Source organism: Astyanax mexicanus, chromosome 9 (genome assembly GCF_023375975.1).
Source record: "Astyanax mexicanus isolate ESR-SI-001 chromosome 9, AstMex3_surface, whole genome shotgun sequence".
Lineage (NCBI taxonomy): Eukaryota > Metazoa > Chordata > Actinopteri > Characiformes > Acestrorhamphidae > Astyanax > Astyanax mexicanus.
Window position 1 is genome coordinate 5,105,264 of NC_064416.1, and position 24,569 is coordinate 5,129,832.

The 24,569-nt window shown below is 38.5% G+C and overlaps 1 protein-coding gene across 2 annotated transcripts in view; it reads left to right on the forward strand.

Annotated features, from left to right (window-relative positions):
• The window catches only part of myo7aa (myosin VIIAa), a 92,407-nt gene that overhangs the window by 60,246 nt on the left and 7,592 nt on the right, over nt 1–24,569 (forward strand). For both annotated transcript variants that reach the window (XM_049483715.1, XM_049483714.1), the window contains 20 exons: nt 662–865; nt 1,849–2,025; nt 3,522–3,611; nt 4,952–5,079; nt 6,192–6,318; nt 6,387–6,506; nt 7,331–7,504; nt 8,130–8,357; nt 11,044–11,211; nt 12,482–12,599; nt 14,350–14,476; nt 15,426–15,595; nt 15,811–16,001; nt 17,087–17,211; nt 17,908–18,065; nt 20,401–20,554; nt 21,597–21,752; nt 22,546–22,651; nt 23,373–23,486; nt 24,441–24,528. In XM_049483715.1, the coding sequence (XP_049339672.1) occupies nt 662–865; nt 1,849–2,025; nt 3,522–3,611; nt 4,952–5,079; nt 6,192–6,318; nt 6,387–6,506; nt 7,331–7,504; nt 8,130–8,357; nt 11,044–11,211; nt 12,482–12,599; nt 14,350–14,476; nt 15,426–15,595; nt 15,811–16,001; nt 17,087–17,211; nt 17,908–18,065; nt 20,401–20,554; nt 21,597–21,752; nt 22,546–22,651; nt 23,373–23,486; nt 24,441–24,528 (2,923 nt within the window). The remainder of the gene's footprint in view (nt 1–661; nt 866–1,848; nt 2,026–3,521; nt 3,612–4,951; nt 5,080–6,191; nt 6,319–6,386; nt 6,507–7,330; nt 7,505–8,129; nt 8,358–11,043; nt 11,212–12,481; nt 12,600–14,349; nt 14,477–15,425; nt 15,596–15,810; nt 16,002–17,086; nt 17,212–17,907; nt 18,066–20,400; nt 20,555–21,596; nt 21,753–22,545; nt 22,652–23,372; nt 23,487–24,440; nt 24,529–24,569) is intronic.

The following is a 24,569-nucleotide window of genomic DNA, read 5'->3' on the forward strand; positions in this document are numbered from 1 at the left end:
GCACACTTCTAGTTTACTTCGTTGGGTATAAAAATATATATTTACTTTTTTACTTAAAAAAGTTACTTGATACATTGTACTTTAAGTGAACTACTGTAACAGATGCTAAAATGTACAAAAGTATATTTTGAAATAAGTATTTTAGAAGTATATTTGATATAACATTTGATTAAAGCATCAGTAGCTACAGTAGCTAATTACTGAGCATTTTTATATAACTCTTCATCTAGTGGTTCCCAAACAATTCCCTCTGTGCCCCTTACTGAATGAAGTATTTGGCACAGTACATTTTTGTGGAAGTGCACATTTGTAGCTGTTAACTGGAGTTTATAGTTCCAGCAATTGCTGTGGTAATTTTGATGGTTTAATGTGGTCTGCACCATTTGCAGTTGTGTGTGGATAGTGGTTTTTGTTAGCTCTGTGTATGGGCTGAAAGATGCAATCTCGAGAGGTTTCCTCCACAAGATGCACTAGTCTTACATATTCTACAAATATGAGTAAATTACTATGCTTTTTATACAGTAATTGGCTGTAATCTTTCTACACAGTGAACTACTGTAATTTTACAATCCTTCATAGACAACTTTTTTTTCATTTAGCTTTTTACAGTGTTCATGCTTGTGTAAAGACATTAACTATATTAATGATTTTTGTGCATTAGGACCTGGAGCGGACTAAGAGGGAGCTGGAGGAAGAAGATCTGGATGAAGCTCTTCCTCTGCCTGAGGAAGATGAGGAAGACCTTTCTGAATATAAATTTGCCAAGTTTGCAGCCACGTACTTCCAGGGCACAAGCACTCACACGTACATGCGCCGTCCACTCAAACAGCCGCTGCTGTTCCACGAGGACGAGGGGGATCAGCTGGTACGTGAGAAATACACATTTCAGTGCTTGGCATCTCCTAACTTTTTTTCCTCACAACAAAATTTTATATGAATTACATTTTTTAAATTGTATTTCTTTAGTTTTTTGTGTGTTTTGGTAATATTACCTCCATCTCTTAATAGTATTCACAAGCTCAAATGTCCATATGATTGGCCTTAATTGGCCTTAAGTGTTACATGAAAAGGTTTCATGTTTGCTAAATGTTACTAAAAATACAAATTGTAATAGAAAATATAAAAAATCTACATTATCTACATAAATCTACATAAATATAAACCTACATTATAATAAATATTTTATTTACTACAAATGAAACATTTTATGTTTTCCAAAACTTCTGTTTTGTTATGGGTCTCTATTTTATATGTTTTCAAAAATGCAAAATTAGATTTTTCCCTTAAAAGGGTGCTTGTATTAAATTTGCTGGAAATTTGCTGTACTTATTAAATTTTCAGACGGTGCGTTTAATGCCGGTGGGAATACACAGTAGCCTCGAACATTTAATATGGGGAGAGCCCTGAGAGAGCACAATTGGCTCTCTCTTGCTCTCTCTGGGTGGGTACAGTAAATGGCGCTCTTTCCGCTCATCACTCCTGGGGTAATGTAGATCAGCATAAGGCTGCATCTGTGAGCTGATGTATCAGAACCAAGTACCTGCGCTTTCCTCCGAGCGTTAGCGCTGTGATGCTACTTGGCAATGCTGCATCAGCAGCAGTTCAAAAAGAGGCGGAGTCTGACTTTAAATGTGTCGGAGGAGGCATGTGCTAGTCTTTACCCTCCTTGTGTTGTGGCATCACTAGTATATCACAAGGGTATACAGCTAAGTAGCTGCTGAATGGGTGGGACAATCGGCCTAGCTAAATTGGGGAGAAAATGGGAGAAAAAAAAAATCTGCATTTACTACATTGTTTTTAGTGTATAAATAGTGTATTAATTTGGATTTCTGCTTGTCTGTACTACAGGCAGCGCTGGCGGTGTGGATCACAGTCCTTCGTTTTATGGGAGACCTTCCAGAACCCAAATACCACACAGCCATCAGCGACGGCAGCGAGAAAATCCCTGTGATGACGAAGATTTACGAGACGCTGGGCAAGAAAACCTACAAGCGAGAGCTGCAGGCGCTGCAGGGGGAGGGAGAGGTGAGGGGTTAACATCAGCAGAGTCAATATCTCACAATTAATCTCTAAGGCTATGTTCACATTACCAGGCTGAATGACTCAAATCTGATTTTTTGCTCAATGTGGCTCAAATCTGATTTGAGTTACTTTCATATGTGGTCCTAAATTGGATACATATCCAATCCATGGACATGCGACATGAATGTGAATGTTCAAATCGGAATTTATGTGTCTTTTTGCTTTTAGCATTATTATTTTAAAATGTTCTGCATTGTAGATTAATACTAAAGTCATCCAAACTATGAAGAGCAAAATATATAGAATTATGTAGTAAACAAAAAAGTGATAAACAAACCAGGATATGTTTTATATTTTAGATTAGATGACAGATTTGAACATCTCTGCTGGATTTTCTCAGTCAGTTTTATGAGGTAGAGTCACCTGGAATTCAGGCTTTCAGTTAACAGCTGTGCTGAACTCATCAAGAGTTAATTACTTGAATTTCTTGTCTCTTAATAAAGTGTTTGAGAGCATCGGTTAAAGTAAAGTAGTGAAGAGGTAGAGTTACAGGTATACAGTGAATAGTGAATATTTGAGTAATGTTCTAATCCAGATTATGAGAAGCAACAACTACTCAACTAAGTAAAGAAAAAAATACATTAAGAAAAAATGAAGGTCAGTCAATCTGAAACAGATGAAACAGGCACTCATTAGGACCGCCCCAGGAAAGGAAGAGCAAGAGTTTAGTTAAGTTAATAACTTAGATAAGTTAATCAGAGTTACTAGCCTCAGAAACTGCAAGTTAACAGCTCCCCAGATAAGAGCACCTAAATGCTTACCTAAGTTTTTAGTACTAAATGCTGTAGAACTGTGTGTTGTAATTGTGTAAGTGGATAAAGACATGGTAGAGCCACCAAATCCCAGCAGCCAAGAATGTGTGAAAGTGTGTTTTATAAATCATGACTCAGCTAAATGTTTTTTTTTTTGTTTTTCGTTTATGCTAATTAAACCAACTAACTCATAACTAGAGACAATTATCACCCCCCACTGCAGACTACCTGCTTTGAGGAACTGGTGCCCTACATAATGTTTGTGACAAAAACACTTTTCTTGATAAGCTCCTCCCTCTGCTTCAGACCAATAAGATGTGATTAAATTACACATTCCAATGGCTGCTACAGTTTGATTTTTGACTGATAACAGTTTACGTTAGCATGTTATAGCATGATTGCTTTACCTAGCACTAGTCTGGATCACTTTACCTTACTCAAACCTTTGCTGCCTTTGATATAGCCTAGGCTACATATTTGTACTTTAATGTCCCAAATGTTAAGAGGGTTGGGGGTTATTTTTCTCGATATGTTACCATTACATGTCTTTCTACCAAACATCATGGAGGGCACTGTATGTACATATGTATATGGGTACAATGAACATTTACAGTTAAAATGAATCCGTCCGGCTGCTTCATGATTTATAAGTCTCCTCCGTGTCCCTCCTCCCCTCCCTTCTTACAGAACGCTCACATTGACAGTCATAAGAAGAACAGTGTGCGTCACAAGCTAGTGTCCCTCACCCTTAAGAAGAAGTCAAAGATTACTGAGGAGGTGAGTGACAGTGTTATAATGCATGATAACTTGTCTGGTTTGCCTTCCTGGAACAGGAAGTTTTTCCAACCAATAAATAAATAAATTACCTTTTATATTCATATATTCCTTACTATACTTCATTATTAATTGTAGATGTAATAAAATTTATATGTATTTAAACTGCCACACACAAGCTATGATCTGGCATGGCCACGCCCACAACTAATTTCATTGGCCTAAATGACGTTTTGGGTCTTGATGATAAAGTCTCACACCTTTCCTATTTGCCTGTAGCAGGATTTATTTGCCCCCCCCCCTGTTTTTTGCTCACCATCTGTGTGTAGTCATTCCCTCCAAGCCACCCTGTGTGTGTTTAATTGTAATCTACAGTATTACTTATCTAGGCAAACCGGATTATAAGCCACATTTTAAGCAACACTAACTAAGTAAAGTAGAGCTAAGCTAAGTAAACAAAACTGTAAGTCTTACTAAGCCTGGGTACAGCAGCATTAGCATTAGCGGCAATCTCCTAGTGCTAGCCGTAAATGCCGCCCAACAGCACTACACTGAGGATCTTGTTTTAACATGGTAAACGTGCAGACTACAACGCGCAAGACTCCGATATATTCACCTCTGAATGGCAAAAAATCTAGTGCTTAGCATGGTTAGCAGGTAATGCCAATGCTGCGCCAGCATTAATAGTGCTAGGGCTAATGCTAATAGTGCTCCAGCCTTGCTGCTGGAGAACTAAACCGAAACTCGTGTATAATGCTGTACTTCAGCAGTGTGGCTTTACTGCTCCTTAATACCTGACTGGTAAAATTCATACATGAGGAGCACCGGATTATAAAGTGCACTGATTATTTTTGGGAAAATTAAAGTATTTTAAGTGCACCTTATAGTGCGAAAAATACGGTCCATTAAATTGTGCTTGATTGGCCTTGGTTGACGGCTGTAACAGCAAGTTACAGTTCACTCTGCTAATAAATATGCCTTTATATTGGCTGAATGCTACAAATACCATGTATAAGTTAATACAGTATTATGCCATCATCATTTGTAAAGTTGGTAATTGTTAAAGTTCACGTTAAAGTAATTTAATTGGTTAAGATGAGTCCAATCTCAAACAAATGTTTTGTACAGTACCATGATCTAGTACATAATATAGTTTAGTATAGTTGCATGGAGCCACTGTCCATGAGTAAATTAAGTTATTTTAAAGCTTTTTTAGAACCCCAGTCATAAAACACATAAAATACCATATTAACATTCAACATGTGGATTAAGTGGAGTACTGTCAATGCTTCCTTATTATTATTTTTTACCTGGTGTCATAAATATGGTAAAATTTGTGTCAGGTGACGAAGCGCCTGAACGACGGGGAGTACACGGTGCACGGGAACAGCATGCTGGAGGACCGACCCACGTCCAACCTGGAGAAACTTCACTTCATCATCGGCAACGGCATCCTCCGACCCGCGCTGAGGTCAGACCGAGGAGATACGTTAACACTAACATCCACCTAACACTATCTAAATATTAACGTTAACTTACACTACGTATCGGCAGTTAAGTTTGGCCACGGGCCAGATATTTTCCAAGCCATTATGTGGTGGACCACAAAAAAAACGCAGAAAAGTTGATCTCAAAGCAGGTAAACCCAAGAAGAAAGTAAAAAATAAATTAATTAACACACCGCTCCTCATGCAGGATCCAAGCTGTGTTGTCAGGGTCGCGGTCCAATACCCTATCGCTGCCATGGCTAGTGAATTGGGACACGACCGGTAAAAAAAACCCTTATAAAGAGTTAGGGAGCCCAAGAATGGGTGGAAAAACGAGAACGGGAGGAAACTAAAGTCAATTCGAGCACGACAGAGAGAGAGACCGGAGAGAAGTGTAAACAAAAGCTCACCAGAGAAGCATTTTTTTTTTCATTATCGTTCACTATAGTTCAAACAACCTCACAGGCCAGATATTTCATACTTGCCGACCCCTGACTTACACTTATCTCTTCAGATAAGAATTAAACAAGCTGGTTTTGTTTTTGTGCCTATGAGACACATTATACATTTAAATGACCTCTTTTAAAAAGCAGTCCAGACTGAAACACTGCTTATAACTTCAGTTCAAATGGGTGTGGCTAATTTGCTGAGACACAAATGGGTAGATTAACATATCATAACATCACCAGGTCCTTAATGATGGTTAGAAATAAGACTGTAGACTGTAAAAGTAGTATATTTGATAGCTGGGTCGGATCAAGACTGAATCATGTTCTCACCATTTGATCTGCATCCAAGTGTGATTACGGTTTTCACACCTGCTCAATCAAACCACACTAAGGGTACAAACCAAACAGAGTCCGTTTTAACCGGACCAAATAGTGCTGTTGTGTAAACACCCTTGAAAAGATGTCAGAGTGGTACTTAAAGGTGTGTGTACCCTTATATAGAATTTTCTATATTTTTTTGTATAAGTTTGGTCCTGAAAGTGGTTGAGGACAATCAAATCAAATTAATGAGACAAAATATTAGACCTGCATCATTTCCCTCAATAAATAAATTACCAGTATTACTCTCTTGTTGTTTTGCTCAACAGAGATGAGATCTACTGTCAGATTTGTAAGCAGCTGAACCAGAACCCGTCTAAAAGCAGCCACGCCCGAGGCTGGATCCTCATGTCCCTGTGTGTGGGCTGCTTCGCCCCGTCTGAGAAGTTTGTGAAGGTGAGAGATGTTTAATTGAATCGGCACGTATTAAAATATTCATATCTGTAACTTCTTTTCTCTCTCAGTATCTGAGGAACTTCATCAGTGAAGGTCCTCCAGGCTACGCTCCATACTGTGAGGAAAGGCTCAGGAGGACGTTTGTGAACGGCACCAGAACCCAGCCCCCCTCCTGGCTCGAGCTGCAGGTACTACCTGAAGAAGTTGATTGTTTGAATAACATAGCTTTGCTTAGCCACCACCTTAAATAAGCAAACAGATTAATTACTGGCATATTATTTAATGTTAATCCCATTGGATGATAATAATTACAACATGGGTGATTATTATGTTCCAGTTGGCACCAGGTTATTTAACCCTAACTGATGCAGGGAGTAGCTTCTCATTTGGAGAAACACTGTGATCTTGTGGTCATGGAAAAAAATGTTCATCTGTTTTCAGAAAGGTCAGATTATTGGTATGCATCAATAATTCAGAGAACACATCTAAGGATATACTGAAGCTACTAATACTAGATCTATAAGTAGTCCAAGACTTTATTATTAAACAGTGGAAGGACAGTGTGGGAACATCATCCTCCTGGAAGGAATGTGGTCAAAAAAAAGATCTGGAATGATTGTAATCGACTATCACTCAAATGTTTGGTGAAATAAATTCAATGCTAGAAAAACAGCATTAAAATTGAGGGATTTTGATGTTTAATAGTGAAAGTAAGAGCTTTCCCACACACACAATGAATGCAGCCAAGAGAACTCAAGGGATTAAAGGGACTAAACAGCTGTGTAGCTTTAAGAAAAGCACTTATTAGTGAGAGTAACCTGCATGCCGATTCATGGGGCTCAGATTGTGATAGAGTGCAGGTTTCAGGGAGCATGAGATTATCATTTTCAGATTATGGATTGATACAGTACCCTAAGTACCTTCTGAGCATAATCAAACCACACCTTTAATTATTAACATATCTGCCTGCGACTTTATATAAAATACCTTTTTGCCATTTTTACCCCCCAAGGCCACAAAGTCTAAGAAGCCCATCATGCTGCCTGTGACCTTCATGGACGGCACCACAAAGACCCTGCTGACTGACTCGGCCACCACCGCCAAGGAGCTGTGTAACGCCCTGTCAGATAAAATCACCCTCAGAGACCGATTCGGCTTCTCTCTATACATCGCCCTGTTCGACAAGGTACATCTCTCTCTCTCTCACTCTCTCTCTCTGTCTCTCTATCTCTCTCTCTCTCTCTCTCTCTCTCTCTCTCACTCTCTCTCTCTCTCACTCTCTCTCTCTCTGTCTCTCTTACTTCTGTGCAATTTAATGATGCAATGCTTGTTAGTGTACTTCAGTGTATTTCCAGTAGGTGGCAGCAATGTATCAATCGTAGAGATGCACCAAATAAAAACATAAAATGTATTCAGTTTCCGAATCAGTTTATCTGATTTTGATATTTATAGGTTTATGTTTGATTAAAATTAACATTATAGACAAAATGTATCCACAATTCCAAATAAAAATGTTGTCATTTAGAGCATTTATTTTCAGAAAATGAAAAAAATGGCTGAAATAACAAAAAAGATGCAGAGCTTTCAGACCTCAAATAATGCAAAGAAAACAAGTTTATATTCATAAAGTTTTTAAGAGAAATCAATATTTGGAGGAATAACCCTGATGGTTTTTAATCACAGTTTTCATGCATCTTGGCATCATGTTCTCCTCCACCAGTCTTACACACTGCTTTTGGATAACTTTATTCTGCTTTACTCCTGGTGCAAAAATTCAAGCAGTTCAGCTTGGTGTGATGGTTTGTGTTCAGGTGTCTTCTCTGGGCAGTGGAAGTGATCATGTGATGGACGCTGTGTCTCAGTGTGAGCAGTATGCTAAAGAGCAGGGGGCTCAGGAGCGTAACGCCCCCTGGAGGCTGTTCTTCAGGAAGGAGATCTTCACGCCCTGGCACGACCCCACTGAGGACGGGGTGGCCACCAACCTCATCTACCAGCAGATCGTCCGCGGGGTGAAGTTCGGGGAGTACCGCTGTGACCGGGTGAGGAGCAGCACAGGCTCAGGGACAGTTTTACTTGGTTTATAGTGAATGCCTCTAGTGAAACTGCAATAATGCTTAAAACAACAATATATCCAACAAAATAAGACAATTGCTGTAGATAAAATAAAATTAAAATTAAAATGTTCTCCAAAAATTCTCAAAACAATGAAAAGTTTAAAGATATCAGATTTTTAAAGTAGATTTTGGAGGATTTAATTTGTGTTCTAAACACAGCAAGTGCTGGGACAGTGCTGGATGACCCACATACCACTGTTCAGAACCCAACAAATGCAGATTTCATGCTGGTTTGTGCTCTTTGACCCACATACCAGTGTCGAAAGCACAACGAATACTGGTCTACACTCGTCTGAATCTGGTGTGGTGCTGTTTGACCCACATACCAGTGTTCAGAACCCAGCAAGTGCTGGTTTATGCTGTTATGATGCTGTTTGACCAGAATATCAGTGTTCAGAACCAATTTATTTGTTCTTTATGTTGGTTTTATTCTGGTTTTATGTTTTCTGACCCTCTTACCAGTGTTTATAATACAACAAATGTTGCTTTTTGCTGATCTGATGATGTTTATCCAGCATATCAGTGTTCAAAACCCAAGAAATGCTGATTTATGCTATTCTGATAAAAGTAGAATGGGGATTAACGAGTATACCCGTGTTTTAATCCAAACTAATGCTGGTTCATGCTGGTCAAATGCCAAAATAGTTCTGGTTGACCCTCATGTCAGTGTGCAAAACTCAAAAAATGCTGCTCTGATCTTGTTTGATTCTGATTATCAGTGTTTAATTTTCATTACATTGTGATTTATGTTGGTTTTAATGCTGCAGTGGTGCTTTTTAACCGGTATTTCAATGTTTAAACCCTAATATTGCTGGTTTATGCTGGTCTAGTATTGGTATAATGGGAATTTACCATCATACCAGTGTTTTAAACCAAACAAATGATTGTTTATGACAATCAGATGGCAAAATAGTGCTGGTTGACCAGCATATCAGTGTTCAAAACCCCAAAAATCTTGTTCTGATCTTGTTTGACCAGAATATTGCTGTTTAAAAACAATTTAATTGTAGTTTATGTTGGTTTTAATGCTGCAGTGGTGCTATTTAACCGGTATTTCAATGTTTAAACCCTAATAATGCTGGTTTATGCTGTTCTGATATTGGTATAATGTGAATTAATCAGCATACCAGTGTTTTAATCCAAACTAATGTTGATTTTATAGTGATCAAATACTGGGATATTACTATTTGACCAGCATACCAATGTTTAAAACCCAAAAAAATCTTGTTCTGATCTTGTTTGGCCAGAATATTGCTGTTTAAAAACAATTTAATTGTGGTTTATGTTGGTTTTAATGCTGCAGTGGTGCTATTTAACCGGTATTTCAATGTTTAAACCCTATAAATTCCTTTTTATGCTGGTCTAGTATTGGTATAATGTGAATTAATCAGCATACCAGTGTTTTAATCCAAACTAATGTTGATTTTATAGTGCTCTAATACTGGGATATTACTATTTGACCAGCATACCAATGTTTAAAACCTAAAAAATCTTGTTCTGATCTTGTTTGACCAAGATATCAGTGTTTACAATCCATTTAATTGTGATTTATGTTGGTTTTAATGCTGCAGTGGTGCTATTTAACCGTTATTTTAATGTTTAAACCCTATTAATGCTGGTTTATGCTGGTCTAATATTGGTATAATGTGAATTAATCAGCATACTAGTTTTTTAATCCAAACTAATGTTGATTTTATAGTGCTCTAATACTGGGATATTACTATCTGACCAGCATACCCATGTTTAAAACCCCCCAAAAATTTGTTCTGATCTTGTTTGACCAGAATATCAGTGTTTAAAATCCATTTAATTGTGGTTTATGTTGGTTTTAAAGCTGCAGTGGTGCTATTCAATCCGTACTTCAATGTTAAACCTTATAAATGCTGGTTTATGCTGGTTTAATATTGGTATAATGACAATTTACTATCATACCAGTGTTTTAAACCAAACAAATGATTGTTTATGGCAATCAGATGCCAAAAATATCAGTGTTCAAAACCCCACAAATCTTGTTCTGATCTTGTTTGACCAGAATATTGATGTTTAAAAACAATTTCATTGTGGTTTATGTTGGTTTTAATGCTGCAGTGGTGCTATTTTACCAGTATTTTAATATTCAAACCCAAATAATGCTGGTTTATGCTGGTCTAATATTGGTGTAATGGAAATTAACCACCATACTAGTGTTTTAATCCAAACTAATGTTGATTTTATAGTGCTCTAATACTGGGATGCTACTATTTGACCAGCATACCAATGTTTAAAACCCAAACAATGCTGTTCTGATCTTGTTTGACCAGAATATCAAAAAATATCAGAATATCAGAAAATCCATTTAATTGTGGTTTATGTTGGATTTAGTGCTATTTAACCGGTATTTCAATGTTTAAACCCTAATATTGCTGGTTTATGCTGGTCTAATATTGGCATAATGGGAATAACCAGCACACCAGTGTTTTAAACCAAACAAATGCTGGTTTATTGTGGTCTGATGTTTGATATGATGGTAATTAACCAGCAATACATTGTTTTTAATCAGCTTGACCAACATACCAGTAGTATGCAAGCTTTATATTGTTGTTTGGCTTTGTTTCTTCTCCTACTTTTGCAGGATGATCTATCAGAGCTGGCGTCTCAGCAGTATTATGTGGACTATGGATCGGAGATCCTGGTGGAACGTCTCCTCAGCCTCATTCCTTCATACATCCCTGACCGAGAAATCAGCTCCGCCAAGACGGTGGAGAAATGGGCCCACTTCATCATGGCTGCCCATAAAAAGGCATGTGGAGCTTCAGCAGATTAAAAATTACATTATTAATGATTTTAGTGACTTAAATAAATGCCTTTTCCTCTCATTTATCTCCAAGATCTTATTGCAGGCATTTCTTCAATATCATGGATTAGAACTGTATAAGACTGTATGAATGTTAATTAATCTCCTAACACCTCTAACTAACTACCTTCTACTACCAGATCAGGAGAATCTCTCATTATCTTTAATAAACTCCTGAAGACAGAGCTCTTCAAAGAGCACTTACTCTCCTAACACCTCTAACTAACTACCTTCTACTACCAGATCAGGAGAATCTCTCACTATCTTTAATAAACTCCTGAAGACTGAGCTCTCCAAAGAGCACTTACTCTCCTAACACCTCTAACTAACTACCTTCTACTACCAGATCAGGAGAATCTCTCATTATCTTTAATAAACTCCTGAAGACTGAGCTCTCCAAAGAGCACTTACTCTCCTAACACCTCTAACTAACTTAACTACTTCTAGCCTCCTTTTCCTGCTCTATCCCAATATTCCAGGGTGTTTTTCTTTTCAACGTCTTTTACACAGACTCTGTAATAAAACAAATAATGAAATATATAATATTTATAATAATACATTTTCTTTATTTACTATCATTTACTCATCATTTTACTCAAATTACTATCTTTATCCATCTTTGGTAGTGTTGTGTAAACCAAGATTTGTCATATTGAGGTTTCGTTTCATAATGTCTATATATATTATTATACTCCTTTCTTTTAGGCAACTGATTCCTGACATATTAAACATATTAAACACGCTTCCTTCTGAACTCTGAAGTTAAAAAATAGTCATTTTCACTGAAATTGCCTGAAATTTTTTGCATTCCCTGTCTGTTTTCCGTTTCTTTGGAGCTACCATGTTCTCCTATAAAACTCAGGAATATTAATGTAGGCGTAATGAAGGAATGAAAGGAGATGAGGAGCCTTTTAAATTGGGTTTATATCGTAGTTTAATACCTCGCGGGTGATCCCAAAAAGGAAACGGGCCTCAAATGGCCGTAGTTTTGACACCCCTGCACTGTTTTCCTTTGGCCTCCTTTAGATGCTGTTAAATAATGATCTTGCCTTGAACTTTTATGTCCTCTGTATTGCTAAATATTGATTATTATTTGTAAGTCACTTTGGATAAAAGTGTCTGCTAAATGTAATATAATGTAGTTTTTAATAAGCACTTTCAGGTATGCCCGTATGTGTGTTTACTGATACTAAATTGAACTCATTCTGTCTTACAGGGTGTTTACACACAGAAGCGAGTGGACCCTCAGAAGGTGAAAGAAGAAGTGGTGGATTTCGCTCGATACAAGTGGCCTTTGTTGTTCTCTAGGTTCTATGAAGCCTTTAAATTTTCAGGTACACTACTACTAATAACCCCCTGCATCCTCCCCACACTGTCTGAATTCAATCTGGATTAAACTGGATTATTCTTAAAGGCTTCGTAAGGTTTGACAAATCAATGCATCTACAAGAACAGTTGTCGTCTTGCAATCCTAAAATGATGCATTTTTAAGTTTAAATAAGATAAGATAAGACTTTATTGATCCCCCAAGGGGGAAAGGAACTTGTTACAGCAACAGGACAAAACAAAGGTGCATATCCAGTAACTAAAAAGTATACTTCTATTTAAATAAAAAGGAACATAACAATGACTAACATGATTTAAAACACAATCTGAATACTAATTTACACAAAAAACAGGTGGAAAATATGGAATTAAATGTATTACTGTAGGCTATTATTGTACAGTCTCACTGCTGATTGGAGGAAGGACCTTCTGAAGCGTTCCTTCCTGCTCTGTGGCAGCCGGTATGGGGGTAGTGGTTAGTTCTGTATAATTTGCTTCTGGTTTTTAGACCATAGAACACACATTAGATGTGTTTTCATTTCATAAAAAAACAAAAAAAAAACTAAAAAAAAAACACTAACTCATTAAGATCTTAATAGCAGCAACACATCTCATAAAAATAGGAACAAGTCAATAAAAAGCTGGACTAATAACTGATAATTCAGTGTAGTCTATTAGAAATTCACAGATATGGGAATTCTCTGCCGATATATAACATTTATACATGTATAAATCTGCCAGTGCTGATATACAGAGAGATTACACACCCCAGAATAACTTGAGAAACAAATGTAACATTTATATACCTTCAATCAACCTTTATTTTGAGTACATTGAGGGCAACCCTCATATCAATGTAGCCGAGCATTTACAAATACAGGGATTGACGTGACCAAGAAAATAATAGCTAAATGTAATTATTTTAAAATAACAGTAAATAAAATATTAAAATAGAATTAGAATAATAAAAAAATAATAATAATAATAGTAATAAAAGAAAATAAAACTAAGTTAAAAAGGAATAAAAAACTATTAAAAAATACAAATATTAATAATAATAATAATAATAATAATAATAATAATAATAATAATAATAAAATAATATTATTATTAATAATAATAATAATCATAAAATAAGGAAAGAAATAAAAAGGAAATAAAAAATAAATGTTAAGAATAAACATTTAACATTTGAGCTTTTTACCAGCTCCATACAACCAATAAAATGAAAGGTATCTGAGAATTTTTTATTTTTATTTGTTTCACATTCATTTAGCCACCTGGTTCTGAACTATTTACAGCTTTTTTAACCCTTTTAACAGGTTAAATAAAACAGTATATTGAATTAATTTTAATATGTGAATATTTAAAGTAAAAAAGGCATAAAGAGCTTAAATTAATGGATTTTAACGTAGTGTGGCCAGTGTCGCTTGGTCCTTGTCCAACTGTTACGGCCTGGAAAACCAGACCAGTAACATAAGCTAAGGTGACACCCGCTCACGCATTTCAATCCCAGACCGAAGTTAATGCCGACACAGAAATACAAGCCAAAGTGATTCATTTGGAATTGAAAGTAGAATTTTCCTCAGGGATAAAAATGCCTAAATTAACAAACAACCCAAACAAACCAAAATAACCCAAACAAAGCAAAGTATCAACCGATACAGATTTAATTCCGATATCATCCTATACGCACCCCTATAATCTATACTACACTATACTATACTATAATTTCTCTTTTTCCTGCGTTTCCTACAGGACCCAGCTTGCCTAAGAATGATGTGATTGTAGCTGTGAACTGGACTGGAGTCTATTTTGTTGATGAACAAGAGCAGGTTCTTCTGGAACTCTCTTTCCCAGAGATCACTGCGGTTTCCAGCAGCAGGTATGAAAAGAACACAGTTTTAACCCTGTATTACTGAAGGTATAGTCAGTGAAGCATTTAGAGAAACTTATCTTAAACCCCGCCAACCACCTGCATTCCCCCTGCATCGTTTAAATAGCAACAGTGCTTGTGAATATATCTACACTGATGGGCGTGGTGGTCTGGAAATGAGGTGTGTTCAGGTAAATTTCTGGTGTATTGCTATCTTGGCAACAGAAAACACAGGTGCTCCGCTGACTGAATACAACCTAAACAGACGTCAACAGTCAGATGTTCATTACTATCTTGGCAGTATATTTTCAACAAAGGTGCATCCCCAATATCCACTTGTTATGCATTTTTCTCTGCCAAGAAGCGTTGGACACATTCAGGAAGTTATAAGAAACTTCTAATTCAGCAGGGGGAAGCTAACTAAGTAAAAATAAACTAAGTGAACAAAACCGTAATAAAAAGACTGATGCTAATCAGCTAATGCTAATACTGCTCCAGTCTCGTTGCTGGAGAAACTTTATACTGAAACTCTTGTATAACTCCGTACTTCAGTGGAGGGGCTTTACTGCTCCTTAATACCTGGCTGGTAGAATTCATATATAAGGAGCACCGGATTATAAGGCACACTGACAATTTTTGGGAAAATTAAAGTATTTTAAATGCACTTAAGTCTGCATAGTCTGAATAATACGGTAGTCTCATTCTAATAAGTATCAAAGATTTCTAACATCAGAAAAAAGGGCTGAAAATGACCTACTTATTTTATTGACTACACTGCCCCCACACTGCAGTGGTACTTCTCTATTCTGTCCATGTCTGGAATAATTTAATTGAGTATGCACAATTACCATTAAGCTTGTAATCTTTTGTTCATGATCCTAAATGCAAAAAAAAAAAAAAGTTTATTTTAGGGTAGATTAAGAGTGAAATAATCTAAATCTGTGTTCTGTTTGAGCAGAGGAGGCAAGCTCCAGGGGCAGAGCTTCACCCTGGCCACTGTTAAAGCAGATGAGTACACCTTCACCTCCAACAACGCAGAGGACATCCGAGACCTGGTCGTCACGTTCCTGGAGGGCCTAAGGAAGAGATCCAAGTTTGTGGTGGCGCTGCAGGACAACCCCAGTCCAGGTACACTTCACTCTACATTCACAGATAACTCAGGGCTTGTATAGGTAGCACACACAGGAGCCAAATAGGATGTTTATCTATGGGAGAGTGATGGAAGGAGGCCCATTGTTCCAGCAATATATCATTCACCCTGTAGAACAACATACGTACATAACTCCTGCTCTTGACCTGCAATGCTTCTCCTGTTCATCTCTGTCCTGCTTGGTTCTCATCAGTTGGTGATGACTCTACGTTCTTGAGCTTCATTAAGGGAGATCTCATCCTGCTGGATCAGGACACAGGTGAGCAGGTCCTGAACTCAGGCTGGGCTCATGGGATCAATGAGAGGACCAAACAGAGAGGAGACTTTCCAGCTGACTGTGTCTACGTCCTGCCTACCATCACCAGACCTCAGCCTGATGTTGTGGTTAGTGTTGTCTTCTGATCATGTGTGCTCAAGTAGTCATATACTAGTGCATCTCAAAAAAATACAATATCACAGAAAAGTTACTTTTATTTCAGTAATTCAGTTAAAAATGTAAAACTCATTTATTATATAGATGTATTACACTGATTATAACACAGTGGATCAACACCAGCAGATCACATGTCTCTCCAAACCATCACTGATCATCAGTAAATTTTACATTTCATTTAAAGTAAATCAAGGGAGCAGAGTCTGGAGGAAGAGTGGAGAGACACACAGTCCAAACTGCTTGAGGTCTAGTGTGAAGTTTCCACCAATCAGTGAAGGTTTGGAGAGACATGTCATCTGCTGGTGTTGATCCACTGTGTTACATCAAATTTCCTGGAAAATCTTACAGCACTTCATGCTTCCCTCTGCTGACAGCTTTTATGGAGATGCAGATTTCATTTTCCAGCAGGACTTGGCACACTGCCCACATTGACAAAAGTACCAATTGGTCTTATATAATATTCTAATTTTCTGAGACACTGATTTTTGGGTTTTTATTGGCTGTAAGCTTCATAATCACCAACAATAAAAGGAATAAATGCTTAAAATAGATCACAGGAATTCTAATCTTAGTATTTAAAAACAGTCAAAGCCCTACTTACATACTAAACTATATCTGCTAGAGAAATAGAAGTCTATGCACTTCAATTAACATAATAATTCAAAATTGACAAGGTGTACTGCCCTAGTAATTACAATTGAACAACTTAACATGTAACTACACAGTTATTAAATCTATTATAGTTATTATAAACTCCCAATACTTTTGTCCATATATTATATATGCATTTATCTAATAAGCATGAACTTCTACAAAAATGAGTTATCCTTTTCTTTCAGATGTCCCTGACATATTTTGCTCATCATGACTCATCGTTTCCTGTCACATCTTTTCTCCTGTTTATCTCCCATCCTTCCTCTCTCTCTCTCTCTCTCTCTCTCTCTCTCTCTCTTTTATTCACGCACTCGAACGCCCGTTGTAATACCTCTGTATCTGTACTCTCCTGTGTGTCTCTGATTCTCTCTGCGTGACTCAGGCTCTGGTTACTATGACGCCAGACCAGCGTCAGGAGTCCATTCGCGTGGCGCATTTGCCCCTGCCCGAGAGCGTGGAGCGGGTGAAGCCGTACACACTGGAGGAGTTCTCCTACGACTACTTCAGGTGGGGAAAAGAGGGGATAATAAATAATTCATCCTCAAATAGATAGATACAGAGAGTATGATTCATTTTAGCATTGATTCCAGCAGTACAAAGATGTTCACTGTGCTTCAGTTAAAAAACCACGTGCAAAACTTCCAGCTTTGCAAAATATACAATCCAGTTAGAATATGATAATCAACTACACTTTGTAGTTCTTTTACTAAAATCTTGTATACTTTTATCTTTTTTTCTATCCTGTTATTCAATACCCCAAAGGAGAGAAGGGGGGGGTGGGGGTTAGCTAATAAATTTGAAGGTAAGTTAAGGTGAAAGAGAGAGCGCTTAGCTCGGTTAGTAGCCAGGGTTAGCAGCAGGCTACAGGCTGATAATACTCACCTCTGAAAGAGGAAATAGTGGTTAGCGGCTAATGCTAATGCTTCTCCAGCCCCGGTGATGGAGAACTAAACTCTTGTATAAAGCTGTACTTCAGCAGAGTGGCTTTACTGTTCCTTAATACCTGACTGGCAGATTTCATACATAAAGCACACCGGATTATAAGGCACCCTGACAATTTTGGGCAAAATTAAATAATTTTAAGTGCGCCTTATAGTGCAAAGAAATACGGTAAATTTCTAACATTGTGCTTTAACATTAAGGTAGTAGTCATATATATATATAGACTTTCTTAGCCTCTCTTCTCCTGCTGATTCTCTTCAGACCGCCTCCTAAACACACCCTGAGCCGCGTAATGATCACGAAGAACCGGGGGAAGGATAAGCTGTGGTGCTGCACGCGGGAGCCCATTAAACAAGCTCTGCTGAAGAAGGTTCTGGCCCATGAGGAGCTGTCCCAGGAAGCCTGCATGGCATTCATTGATATCCTTTTGCATTACGTGCTACTTGGTTCAGAATAACTAACTAAATATAACAAGAAAATAATAAGGAAATGTGTGATTGGTGGATTTGGTATTTCTGTGTTGTAATAATGCTTCCTGCTAATAAATCTTAGGGACTAGAGTCTGGAGGAAGAGTGGAGAGACACACAGTCCAAACTGCTTGAGGTCTAGTGTGAAGTTTCCACCAATCAGTGATTGTTTGGAGATACATGTCATCTGCTGGTGTTGATCCACTGTGTTTTATTATCAAGTCTAAAGTCAGTGCAGTTTTGTTTTCCCACAGAATCTTACAGCACTTCATGCTTCCCTCTGCTACTGACAACGTTTATGGAGATGAGGATTTCATTTTCCAGCAGGACTTGGCACACTGCCCACACTGGTAAAAATACCAATACAGCTGCTGGTCAACGAATTAGAATAATTTGAAATAGTGCAATCATGAAATTCTTTGAATGCATTTTTTGTGCAGAAAGCAAATAAGGTGTTCACCGCACCTGTCCTACTCGTTAGACTAATCACAGAACTCGTTAACTGGAAATAAAATTGCTTAGCGGAGCTTTCCAAAAGGCCCATTTAGGCCATTTAACTGTGACACTGTTGTTTTATTGAATTAGAATAATGGAGAAACCGTTTCATTGAATTAGAATAATTTTTATTATAATTACAATCATCACTTTCTCACTCACAGCTTCCCAGGCAGTGGCGATGTTCTGCTTCAGTTGGTCCAGAGTAGTAGGCTTTCTGTCGCGAATTTTCCGCTTGACGATGGCCCAAAGGTTTTCAATGACATTGAGGTCAGGCGAGTTGGCCGGCCATGCCAAAACTTCAAGCTGTTTTTTAGTGAACCAATCTTTGGTCGACTTTGCCGCATGAGCCGGTGCAAGATCCTGTTGAAATATGAAGTCTTCTTCGCCGAACTGTTCCTCAACAGTCGGAATCAGGAACGTTTCCAGAACATCTTGATATACGGCAGCATTGACAGTCTTCTTGAGGAAGCAGAGTTTCCCTACACCTCGAGCGGACATGCATCCCCAGACCATAACGCTCTGGGGAAACTTGACGGATCTTTTCACGCACTCGTGGTTGTAGGTTTCGCCACCACGACGCCAGACACGAGGACCTTGGTCACCGAAGGAGATGCAGAAGCGTGATTCGTCACTGAAGACCACTTTCTGCCAGTCTTCAGCAGTCCATGTTCAGCATCGGTTTTACTGCTGGAACGCGAGATTTGAAGCCGAGTTCGCGCAGACGATGGTAAGTGGTTGATCTGGAGACGTCAGCGCCGGTCTGCTTGTTCCACAAGTCGGTGAGCTCGGAAGTGGACTTGAACCGGTTGCTGACTGCGATCTTTCTCAGCTGCTTGTTGTCGCGAGCAGAAGTTTTTCAGACGCCGGAACAGTTGGTGCGCTTGCTGCAGTTTTTCTTGAGAGCTTTGCAGACGGAAGACTGGCTGATGCCGAGCTGCTCAGCAATTTTAGTTTGGGTCAAGCCTTGTTGGCGAAGGGCTTGAATTTGAGCCACTATTCCGGTTGAGAGGTCGCGCTGCTTACCCATGATTGATTTTACAACTTAGAAATTCTACTCAACCCTGACTTTATACTGCACAGTGAACACTCTTCACAGAAAACAAAAATTCGAGCATTTATTCTAATTCAATGAAACGGTTTCTCCATTATTCTAATTCAATAAAACAACAGTGTCACAGTTAAATGGCCTAAACGGGCCTTTTGGAAAGCTCAGCTGAGCAAATTTTTTTCCAGGTAACGAGTTCTGTGATTAGTCTAACGAGTAGGACAGGTGCGGTGAACACCTGATTTGCTTTCTGCACAAAAAATGCATTCAAAGAATTTCATGATTGCACTATTTCAAATTATTCTAATTCGTTGACCAGCACCTGTATAATGGCACTTATATAATAATCTTTTCCAAAATACTGACTTTTGGGTTTTGATTGGCTGTAAGCCATGATCATCAACAATAATTAAACAATAAATAAACGCTTAAAATAGATCACTCTGTATTTAATACATCTATATAATATGTGAGTTTCATGTTTTAAACTGAATTACTGAAATAAAGTAACCAATGATATTTACATTTTTTGAGATGCACTTGTATAACTGTAAACACTCACATCAAAAGTCTTGGGACAGAAACTAGTTTTGTGTCCCATGACTTTTGCCATGCTCATGGACGCGGAAGAGAAAGCTGCGCTGACCTGTGGGATCTATATGTTTGGTCTCCTGTATTTAATTTGGAAGTGATTTTAGATATAATTGTCTATAAACCGAAACCTTTCCTTAACTCTTCTGCACCCATGATGAAGTATATGGGCGACTATCCATCCAAACGAACGCGTTCTGTAAATGAACTGACGGATCAGATCTTTGAGGGAGCTCTGAAGGCCGAGCCGCTGAAAGACGAGATTTACTCCCAGATTCTCAAACAGCTCACAGAGAATCACGTCAAGTAAGTTGTTTTGTTCGTCCATCTGTTTCCTCAGCTCATTACCGCCTGCTGTCACTAGCAAATGTTCAAAAGCTGCATTTACATACTTTGTTTAAAGCCCTCATTCCATCGTATTTAAATACATTGTAAAATGAATAGTTGGGGTCTCTAGTATGAACAAATGCCATGTGAGCTGTTTTTGTAAAAAAAAAAAAAAAAGCTCTGGTGATCCGGTATAACACTGCTTTAGTCCAGTGGAGGAGTGGTGAGGTGGGGGAGAAAAGATAGGATTTCCGCTCTTGCTCATGAAAATTCATACATGCCAACATATCGCCTCTGATTGGCTAACAGCACTGCGAGACGAACAACAGTTAGAAACTTTTTTAAATAAAGACATTTTTACACTAATAACAGTCTTTGAAATGTCATATGTTACTTTACATCTTGTTTAATAATGCCTTGCTAAATGCAGTTCAGCCACTGACCTAGTCTTAGAGTCTCTGTAAAACACCAAATCCACTGGAGATCCTATTTAAACCTATAGTTACACACAGAGGTGGGCAGTCCAGGTCCAGAAATCCGCAAGAACAAAACCTACCTATCTCAATTGTACTTGGCTGGTGATGTTTCTCCATAGACAAATTCTAACCATTTGTTTCTTAGCTCTGGATTACTGGGTAAAACATATAAACACTGATGTGTTATTCGCACAAATAACACAGGAATGAACTGCCATGCTGTTTTTAGTGCTGTTGACTCCTATCTGACGCGACGTGTCGCTGCCCGGCTTCAGCTCTGCCTGTGGGCGGTCCTGAGCCAAGGTGGGCGGGGCCATGGATACTAATTCATGGGATGGTGTAGGGAAAGGACAACGCTCACCAGTGTTGAAACCACCTAGTCTCATATTCGAGTGCATAATTTTTTTATGACTTTCAGTTATAAATCTTTTATTATTAATTCTATATAACTTTGCGGTTAAACCACATTGATCTCATTCACATTCTTTAGTTTATATCAAAGAGACAATCCAAAATAACCTACATTTTTGATGTGTGTTGTATAGGTACAGTGAAGAGAAGGGCTGGGAGCTGCTCTGGTTGTGTACTGGACTCTTTCCACCCAGTAATGTCCTCCTACCCCACGTCCAGAGATTCCTGCAGTCCAAGAAACACCATCCACTCGCACTGGACTGCCTTCAGAGACTACAGAAAGCCCTGCGGTACAACTATATATATATATATACCCCCCACCACACACACAACCTCACACATAACCTCACACCATCCACTCGCACCTGACTGCCTCCAGAGACTACAGAAAGCCCTGCGGTACAACTATATATCCATATATATACCCCCACCACACACACAACCTCACACATAACCTCACACCATCCATTCGCACTGGACTGCCTTCAGAGACTACAGAAAGCCCTGCGGTACAACTATATATCTATATACCATATATATCAAGAAGTGCTGTAAGATTTTGTGGAAAACAAAACTGTACTGACTTTAGACTTGATAATAAAACACAGTGGATCAACACCAGCAGATGACATGTCTCTCCAAACCATCACTGATCATCAGTAAATTTTACATTTCATTTAAAGTAAATCAAGGGATCAGAGTCTGGAGGAAGAGTGGAGAGACACACAGTCCAAACTGCTTGAGGTCTAGTGTGAAGTTTCCACCAATCAGTGATAATTGATCTCAAATTTTGAGATGCATTAGTGTGTATATACACAGGAGAGTAATTAAACACAGGTGAATTGAATTAGTACTCAGGGGAAGCTGAGTGGGAACTCTGTTCGTTATTGGAAAGAGTCCCTTAGGAAACAAGGTATCATGGGAATTGTAGTGTGAGTCAATAGAGGCTGGGGGAAGACCAGGAAGTGACATTTTAAACACACACATTTATAAATATTGTGTGATATTTTGTTATGTTGTGGTGTTTCTCAGTCTGAGCTCACAGTGTGAACATTACTGTATGAATGCGTGTTTGTGTAACAGGAACGGCTCCAGGAAGTATCCCCCCCACCTGGTGGAAGTGGAAGCGATCCAACACAAGACGACTCAAATCTTTCACAAAGTGTACTTCCCCGACGACACAGACGAGGTACTGACTGATCTGCACACAGACAAAACAATCTGTCCACCATTTCCAAAATATGGAATTCTGGACTTAAAGGAGAATTCTGGTGTAAAATTGACTTTTGATGCAGTAAAACATGATCAAAAGTACTTAGACTCGTTTCCAGTTATCAGTAAAGCTTGATTGCAATTGTTGCTGCCAAGAGTGACACAACCCAATTATTAGATTTAGGGGACAAAAACACTTTTTCACACAGAGCCAGATTGGTTTGGATAGTTTTTTTCCTTTAATAAGTACAATTAGCATTTAAAAAGTGCTTTTTATATTTAATCAGGTTTTTTGTCTGATATTCTGAATAATATTAATATGACAAAACAGAAGAACTAAATAACACTATATACATAAGATTCCATAGTTTTCAGCTATTGTCTGTGATTTATCAGATAGTATCTGAGATGAGACTCCAGACAAAGACATTTAGGCTCTTTTTCTCAGGCTGTTTTGTATGTGAGAGTGATATAATCTCAGTTAACTGGCTGTGTGTGTAATATTCTGGATGAAATGAGACGAGGGTTATGTAACAGGGTGTTCGGTTCTTCAGGATCTTCTTATTGCAGTATTAATGTCTCTTCTTTCTTTCACCTCAACTAGTGTGATGATGCAATTGGATTAGAGGTCAAACGGAAGGACCTGCAGTAATTATGCTCTCTCTCTTTCTCTCTTTTTCTCTCTCTCTCTACTCCAGGCTTTCGAGGTGGAGTCCAGTACCAAGGCTAAGGACTTTTGTCTGAACATCTCCGGCCGCCTGCTGCTGAAATCTCCTGATGGTTTCAGCCTGTTTGTAAAGATTTCCGATAAGGTGCTCATCAGCTGCTTTAAAAACAGGGTTACTGACAGATACTCCTACAATTTGCAGAGCTTCTGGGCACAAAACACACTTCTATTGTTGTCCATTTCATAACCACTGACCTGCTCACCTCATAAATCAGTATTCTCATATATTACAGTTACAAATTTTAGCTTCTAGGCTTTGAGTGGGCTTGCCATCAGCTGCCAGAGCCCTGAGAGAGCACAATAGGTCTTGTTCTCTCTGGGTGGGTGCAGTAGATGGCGCTCTTTCCCCTCATCACTCCTGGAGTGATGTGGATCAGCACAAGGCTGCGTCTGTGAGCTGATGTATAAGAACCTAGTCACTACGCTTTCCTCCCAGCGTTAGCGCTGTGATGCCTTACACGGTGATGCTGCATCAGCATTTCAGCAGTTCAAAAAGAGGCGGAGTCTGACTTTACATGTGTCGGAGGAGGCATGTGCTAGCTTCATCCTCCTTCACTATTGATTGGGAGAGTCCTAACGAATTGGTTAGGTTATTATTTGTTAATTGTGGAGAAAATAGGATGAAAAAAAAATAACAAATAAACGTCAGCTTCTTGGTGATGTATGGGTTTAGAGGCGAAGCAGGAGGGAGAGCTGATTGGCTGAGCTGCAGCAGCAGCAACAGTGTGCCTCTGATAGCGGTGAGAAGCAGATGATTGGATGCCAGCAGAAGGGCGGTATTATTGATTGAGTGATCTGCATATTGTGATGTGTCTGTGTCCTCTCCTATAGCACAGTTGAACCTGAGAGGGCACTTCAGAGTTGGAAATTACCACAATAATTTCCTAATTTTATGAAGATTTATAAAATTTAAGCAGGACTGGTTTGTTTTATTACTTCCAAGGAACATATTTCAGCTATTAATGACAAAAAAAAAACTATGGTTTAGGGTTTAGTGTGTCTTTAAACATCATCTCTGTGTGTGTGTATCTGCTGACAGGTGATCAGCGTTCCAGAAGGTGATTTCTTCTTCGACTTTGTCAGACATCTCACCGACTGGATCAAGAAAGCCAGACCTGCTAAAGATGGTATATTCACGTTGGTTTTTCACCTTCTTATTCAATGTTTT